Genomic DNA, 7875 nt, shown 5'->3' with positions numbered 1-7875 from the left:
AGCTTTGCGTGACTTTGCGAGTCACGCAGATTTTTTTCTACAGACAAAAAAAAACTCGACTGCTTTTATAAAGAACCGTTTTCTTTTCAGATTTACTTAAAGAGGCCTGGCATATTTTTTTTTTACATACGATCTGTAGAACCTAATATCCTGAACACATTGAAAATCTGTGATTGATACTGAAGCAAAATCATTATTCTCATACCCGGCTTCCATTTTCATCTGTCTAAGACTTCATAAGAGAAAATTCCTGTTTCGCAAAGTCCCAGGTGCCTAATTTGAACAGTTTACCCCCACTTTTCACATTTGATTTATTTGTGTTTGTCAGTGGCGTAGCGAGGGGGTGCAAGGGCATCATGCACCCCCCTCATCGGGGGTGCATGATGCCCTTGCCATGCCCTTATCATGCACCGGGCGCCACTAGCAGAGGGGCGCCCAAATGGTCTCCAAGACAAACTATGTGTGTTTCTGGAGGGGGAGAGGAGCGCCAGTTATGTTCGCTACGCCACTGGTGTTTGTAATCCAAAACATCAAAGAAATATTGCGTTTTTTTCAGTCCAATGGAATATTCTTTTAACTTTTTTCGCAAACTAAATGGAGTCCTATTATTCTCTGTTGTTCGTGACAAGGCACGACTGTAGTATAAAGCGCACACAACGTTGTGTCGATTACGTAACGGTATTGAAAATCTCATTTTCTACTTTTATTTTAAATTTGCAGTCGTTTTTATAAATCGAACAATCTTACAAATTGAAGTTTTAAAAAATTCATAAATTGATTTTTTTTTTCGAATCGAAACAGTTGGCATTTTTACGATTTTACTTAACAATTTCCTTACTTATACTTATGAGCCCGATGCATTCGGTTCTCGCCAGGTTCCTCTATGATACCACGGTGCAAAGAATGTATGCCAAATCCTTGCACCAGTTGCCAAGTATTTCTGCATAACTTCGATATTCGTCAGCGTGTTGTTTCTTTTACTTTTTGCAAAAATGAAGTCTATTATATGATGGCCCTTGGTGCACCTATGCCTAGGATTATTTTTCAACAAGCGTGCGTGCTCAGTGAGAAAAATTCTAATGTTCAGTGACTGGCAAACCGACAAAACGAACTGGTCACAATTGCCGCGAGTCAATTGGAGATGACGTAAAAAGCAAACGGGGTTCCACCTATTCGCTTTTATGTCAGCCCCCATTTTCGGCGGGAAGCCATCTTTCCGTTGACTGTTTTTGACAAGTAAATTAAAGAATACAATATTGTATCGATACAAAAAGACAGACAAAACGTCTCATTGTCGAGGGTGTAAGGTTCCGTATCTCAATCGCTTTTATCATAATTTATGGAATTTTTTACTCCATCCCAGGGGTGCAAGTGGTCAGTTTACCCCTCTGCGTACGCACCACTAGGGCCGACAAAATTCTTTGAAATCGTGTGAAATAAAGACCAAGTTCCTTAAGTTAACTATTAAAAACATTAAAGATATCATTCCCATCATTAATTACACATTTGATACATTATTTTTTAAAGCGGCCAGAAATTCTTTTATATAAGAACTTTCTTTTGTAACGACCGGATGATCATTTTTATCATTTATCATATTTTTAATTCTGTGCAGCCTTTAATGCAATAAATTGATTAAATTCGATCGATGTCGTGCAGTTGTAGCGCTTATAACTCGCTGGAATTTAGGTATAAAAATGGATGTTTAAAAAGACAATATTTATTGTTTAAATTTAATGACGACGATAAAGATAATCGCCATTAAATTGCTGTCTTAATTCGCAAGAAACTTATATTATTTTCTTCCTAAAAACTCGGCTTTGAAGCATTATTATTAAGATGTATCAAACGGTGTAAGTGCGCGCGTGTGTACTGTACGAAACACTTAAGTTTCCATTCGCTAAAATCTGGTAAAGAGATAATATTTTATATATTTTTAAGCTAAAGAAAAACACAGCAGACGGCGAAAGTAAACGTAGAAATTATGTATAGATACAAAAATATTGAACTCGTCCGGTTTTTTTTTTTCTAACGTTACACCGCAGAAGTCCATGTGACTGAGTAGTATTTGGCGCACAATCGATTCCGAAGGTGAAGTCTTTACGTCTTGCTCTACTCTAATTTTACTAGTGATATAAAAGAGCGAAACGCATTCGTCTTTTTTAGTATCGATGGTTCCACTCCACTTGTTAAACGGTTATGGGATGCGCTAGTGCCAAAGCAAGTCGTGTCACCACTACGGTCGCCCCGGTAGTGGCCGTTTGCCACAGAACCCAAACCGAAAACATCGTCAGCAGGTTAGAACCACCACCGGTTATTATAGAAGGCGAGAAACCCCCTCGAATTAACGAATTGACAGATACGGACAACGACAAAGGTTAGTGTGTTTTTTTTTTCTATATTTTAATAGTGTTGAAGCAACTTGTAAACACTTCCCAGACACATTTCAAAGCGTGGAATGTTTGAATGTTTTCGATCCGTTTAGTTTGTTTACCTCTAAGAATCGATTGTGTAAGAAACGTGATGCTTGTTTACGTGTTTAAACGTTATATTTCTTTTGTTAAATTGTTGAATATAAAAACGTTCCTACGTGTATAAATTGACAGTACAGTGGCATCGGTAGCGAAATTAACGATTTAAACATTTTTATGGTGCCGTGGTCGGGCAATTTACAATTTCGGAAAGCGATATTCGAATAGATTTGCATGATAAAGGGTGCTTAATGCAATTCGCGGATAAAACTTTATTGTTAGAACTAATTGGTTATATGGGGTTGATTCATTATCTATTGTTATTACCTTGACAACTAATGGAAAGATGATGTTTCCTAGCAGTCTATGTTAAATATATGGAAATTTTGACGGATCATTCGGCACGTTTAACTTTTTAACTAGTTCAACGAATTTAATAAAGAAATCTATCTTTTTAAATATACTATCGACGTGTCGACACACTTCGGCGCGTAAGTTATTAGCTTATATAATATTCATTACGTACACTTTACTTTCAATTATTATTATTATTATTTTTTAAAGATTTAAAGACAAAACTATCAGAATTTTAACAAAATCACAAACGTGATAAATTAAAATATCGAAAGCGATCGACACGAAGAACACGCGAGCGCGACAAGTTAATTCCTTATTCTATTAGTGCATTTATATAGGGGAAAAAATGCCCAAACTTGAAATTCTAAGCTACGTGACAAGCGTAGAAAACTTTAATTCTAAAAAATTAAAACATAAAAATTACAATAGAGTCCCGATTAACCGGTGTTCCGCATTAACCGAGGCCGAATCCGTAAGCGAATATACCACTTTTATAATAATAAATGGTGTAAAAATCCGCACGGATAACCGAAAACCCGGATAAATCGGACAGCCGCGGTCATTTTAGATTAAAAATCACGAATATGGAAAGATTTCTATGGTGAATTTAATCGTATTTTAAGGATAGTAGCATCAGTACACATTTCCTCGGTTAATCGGGGTTCTACTGTATTAAAAACGAACAAACTTTGCAATAAAAAAAAAAAAACAATCAAAGTTTAGATAGACTGTGTTATTTCTCTGTCATTTTGGATGGTAGCCAACATTTCCGCCGACACTTTTAATACATATCCATCATTACTTACATAATTATTCTAAGTAGTTTTTATTATAGACCACATTTCAGTGTCTGTAGGTGGCACAGACACTGCAATTTTTCAGAAAAAAATTCTTTCCTAATCAGTATATACGTATCTATAGTTCAAGAATATCAGCATTTCATCGATCGAGACGTTATAATAACCTATCACAGGATTTCCTTCTTACGTAAAATTAAAAATCCAAAAATAGGGAACTCGTTTATACCCACGTGTTTATATATATCCGTGCGGATTTTTACACCATTTATTACACCATATATATACCCACGTGTATATATATGAAATTCGCGTAATTATTTATTGTAAAAATCGATAAGCGCAGAAATCTTATCGATTTTAGATTGTTAACGCACAGTTTTTCTTTTTAAAATATTGTATACACGTGTACGTAATTTTGTTTTTAGGTACGGTTTCGATGCATCACCCTGGAAACGTTGTAACACGTGACGATTTCGTTACCATCGCTAAAGAAGTACAGCTTGTGGCCCCCTCGTCCGATATGAACGGTAGTGCGGTCAGTATCACGTTAACGACAGAAGGAATCGAGGATATTAGAGAAGATCAATTCGCTAAGACACCAGTCAAAGTTGTAGTCAGAGAGAGTACCGAATGGATGAAACGGGTTACTTCTGTGGAAAATGAATTTCGGAAACTGGCAGAAAGGAGCGTGGAAAATCCCAGTGAGATTTTTCATTACCAACAAAACATTGTTAACAATAGCAGTAGCAGTAGCAGCTCTTCGAATTCCATAGAGGACTTGGTTGGCATTAAACAAGATATAGAAATGAAACCCAAGGAAGAAAGCATCAACTGATGTCATTACATTGGACCGGTGTAATTTTCTTTTCTATAGATTCTTCTAACGTAATTAGATACGAATGTTTGTTTGTACAGACAATACAATTATATATATATAATAATGTTTATTAATAATAAAAATTGTATTTAAATATGCTGGAAATCTTTACATGATGAATATTTTTTAAATTATTTTATGAAGAAAAAGTATACAAAACTATTAAAGAATTTTTTTTTGCAAAAATATTTTATTTATTTAAAAAGTATATGTTATTTGGATGATTTAATTAATTAGTACGTAAAATTAGAAGTAAATTTGATTATGTTGGGCACTATTTTAAGATTTATACAGTAGACACCCCTAAAACGCTGTAGATAAGTTCCGTGTTATATGAATCAGTGTTGTACGAGTCACTTAAATACATGAGCCAATCACAGCCTGGCACACGGGCTGTGATTGGCTCATGTATTTAACAACACGGATTCATATAACACGGAACTTATCTAGTGTGTTATAGGGGGGTCTACTGTATGTACTGTACTAAAATGGTAAAAAAAAAAACTGCATTCTGTTTATATTTGAAATTTAAGCTATTTTATGCATTTTTAAATTAAATTTAATTAAAAGAACATTGATATTTATCTTATAAAATTACATTTTTTAAAATACCTAATTATATTTCACATAGAATATATCTTTTGGAGTGGGTAGAGCTAATGAAAGCAATTATTCCTAACAATGTCTTTCAGTTGCCAGGAATTATAGGTAGTTAGAATGAGTTAAAAATTGACATTTCTTCATTCTGTACAACGAGAAATACATATACAACCAGTTGTTACCCGGATACAGATCAAATTAAGGTTGACTTCTGTTAATTACACACTTGTTGATACTCGGTACGGATAATATTACGTATTTAGTTTCCAACTAATCAATATATTTATTGTAATGAAGTTTATTTTTTAAAACAGTGTCACAACAAACATATCTCCTTAAGAAAAACCCCTTAAGGTTTCCTTAGATGTATGTATGACAGGGATTTTTAACCTGGTCACTAAGGACCACATATAAGTAGTATTAGATATTTTAACTCCTAACGTTTCTTTTCTAAATGTCCCTGTACACTAGAAGTACAATATATGGGGTGTGCCAGAAACATCTGACGATTTTAAAATAAAATAACACTTCAGGGAAAAATAAATATTTATTGCTTTGCACAGACACGTACTTTTCAATGGAAAATTAATGTGTATCATTGTGATTCGATAAATGGCCGTCGTGTCCTGTGAATTACAATTTAAAAACAATCTGATATTTCTGGCACGTCCTGTATTTATATTTGAAAAAATACACAATGACCCATCAGCTGTACAAATGCAAATGCAATAGAAAGTTATAAATTGTTTCTTGGAATTTTTATAACTGTCTTGTATTTCACAATATGACTTTTTCCTTCTTCAAAAGTTAAAAATTAGTATCGGCTTAATTCTTAAAAATTATATAAAATTCATTAAAGCTGGTTTGGCATTAGCGAGGTTGAGGCCGAAGTTTTCAATGCAAAAACGTGTACACCTGACGTTCGGCGCCTGTAACTTCTGTAACCAAACTTCTCGGCTTGTAACTTCTGTAACCAAACTTCGGCCTGTAACTTCGGTAACCAAACTTCGGCGCCTGTAACTTCTGTAACCAAACTTCTCGGCTTTCCTGTAAGCCAAGAAGTTTGACAATGGCGTTTGGAAAGTTGGTGGAATCATGCTCGACGTTCCAAACGCCATTGTCAAACTTCTAGGCTTGCAGGAAAGCGGCGCCGAACGTCCGACGTACACGTTTTTGCGTTTAAAACTTCAGCCTCAACCTTGCTATTATTTATCCTCATTTAACTATTAATGATTTAATAACTTGCAAATTAATTTAGCAATTTTGCTAAATAACTTAAATAAGTAATACGAGGGCTAATTTTTTTCAACCTCCAATAGTCCATAAAACAAAGAAAAGTGTAAATAACAAAATTAATTTATTACCAAAAGTTAGGTACAAACATGCTTACTTTTCAATGCAATCACTGTGATGATTGAGGCATTTGCCAGGCACAAAATAAGGAGGCCAAACATTAAAAGAAAATCATATTAAAACTTTGATTATTTTAGCCTATCATTGTTACATTTATCACAAAGCATCTAGGGGATAATATTTTATAATGTTATAAACCGGGGATGAATAAAGTGTCCGGGTTTTATGGTAGCCTATACTTTTCAGAGTCCTACAGAATAAGTAGGAAAAATTTGGTGCAGATGGTCAGAAAGTTTAAAAGTGTATAGAGAACAGATAAAATATTTTCAAGGTAAACTGGAATGCAAAACAATTATATAATGAACTGGTACTACCGTATACTCTAGAGCGGTGGTTCTCAATTTTTCCGAGGTTGCAGAACACCATTTTTATTTTATATTACTTTCTATTACTGGAGAATTAGCATCAATATATTCGAAAATTGATAAGAATTTTCGTGTTTACTATTCTGACGAAACAATAAACTAATAAACTTTATTGCATTGAATCAAATAGGAACATGGAATTGTTTAAGAATAAAGTAATATATTATAGTAAATTGGAATAAATATGAAATAAAAACTTTAAAATTTTTTAGGGAACACTTGTGTTCCACAGAACACCAGTTAAGAACCATTGCTCTAGAGCAGGGGTTCTCAAAGTGAGTAAATCTAGGGGGGTGCTGGAAGCAGGGTACTGAACGGTGACCAAAGGCAAAAGTTGGAGTCACTGATGGGTTAGGGGGCATTGGGTATAACTTTATGGAACAAAGGGGGAGGTGGATTGAAAAAGTTTGAGAACCAATGCTATAGAGGAATGTGATTCCATGTTTCACTTCTGCTATTCTATTTCTACATATGAAAGAATACTGTTTTCTATCCTTAATTCCATTTTATGAAACATATTCTAGGCAGTTCCAAGGAACCATTCTGTTGGAACAGCTTCAACAGTTCCAGTTTAACTTCTGGAACTGAATAACTCTGCTGTTTAAAAACTTAACAGAAAGGACTATGTTTTAAGTGTCTTTTTTTAAGAAAATTTGAAGAATCTTAATTTTTTATCATTACCACTTAAAGGGATATACGTTGCTTAATATACGTCGCAGTCGTTTATCATCACCACTGACAGAAGACACCGTATTTTAACTTAGATCGTATTTAGTTCTCTGTACATTATAGAAAAACTAATAAATTTTTGATTTAAAATAAATCACAAACATATTTTATTAATTTCATTTTTATAAAATCTTTTTAAAAGATTTTATGAAAGTCATTTTTTTTATTACAAATGAAATTTATTTATATAAAATTTATAGAATTTTTCTATTGTCATTTCATACCTTTATAAAATGATATATAACAAATTAAGAAATAATAAA

General features: G+C 33.7%; 1 protein-coding gene across 1 annotated transcript; it reads left to right on the top strand.

Annotated features, from left to right (window-relative positions):
* The first annotated feature begins 1977 nt into the window (after positions 1-1977).
* On the top strand, positions 1978-4550 carry LOC136980112 (uncharacterized). Its single transcript, XM_067276149.1, has 2 exons — positions 1978-2377; positions 4054-4550. Exons 1-2 carry the CDS (start codon positions 2200-2202, stop codon positions 4461-4463), a joined length of 588 nt encoding a protein of 195 aa, XP_067132250.1. The 5' UTR covers positions 1978-2199; the 3' UTR covers positions 4464-4550.
* The last annotated feature ends 3325 nt before the right edge of the window (positions 4551-7875 follow it).

This window comes from Centruroides vittatus, unplaced genomic scaffold (assembly GCF_030686945.1).
Source record: "Centruroides vittatus isolate TY-2023 unplaced genomic scaffold, ASM3068694v2 contig_680, whole genome shotgun sequence".
NCBI lineage: Eukaryota > Metazoa > Arthropoda > Arachnida > Scorpiones > Buthidae > Centruroides > Centruroides vittatus.
The sequence above is the reverse complement of the archived record's forward strand: the minus strand, read 5'-3'. Positions and strand labels throughout refer to the sequence as shown.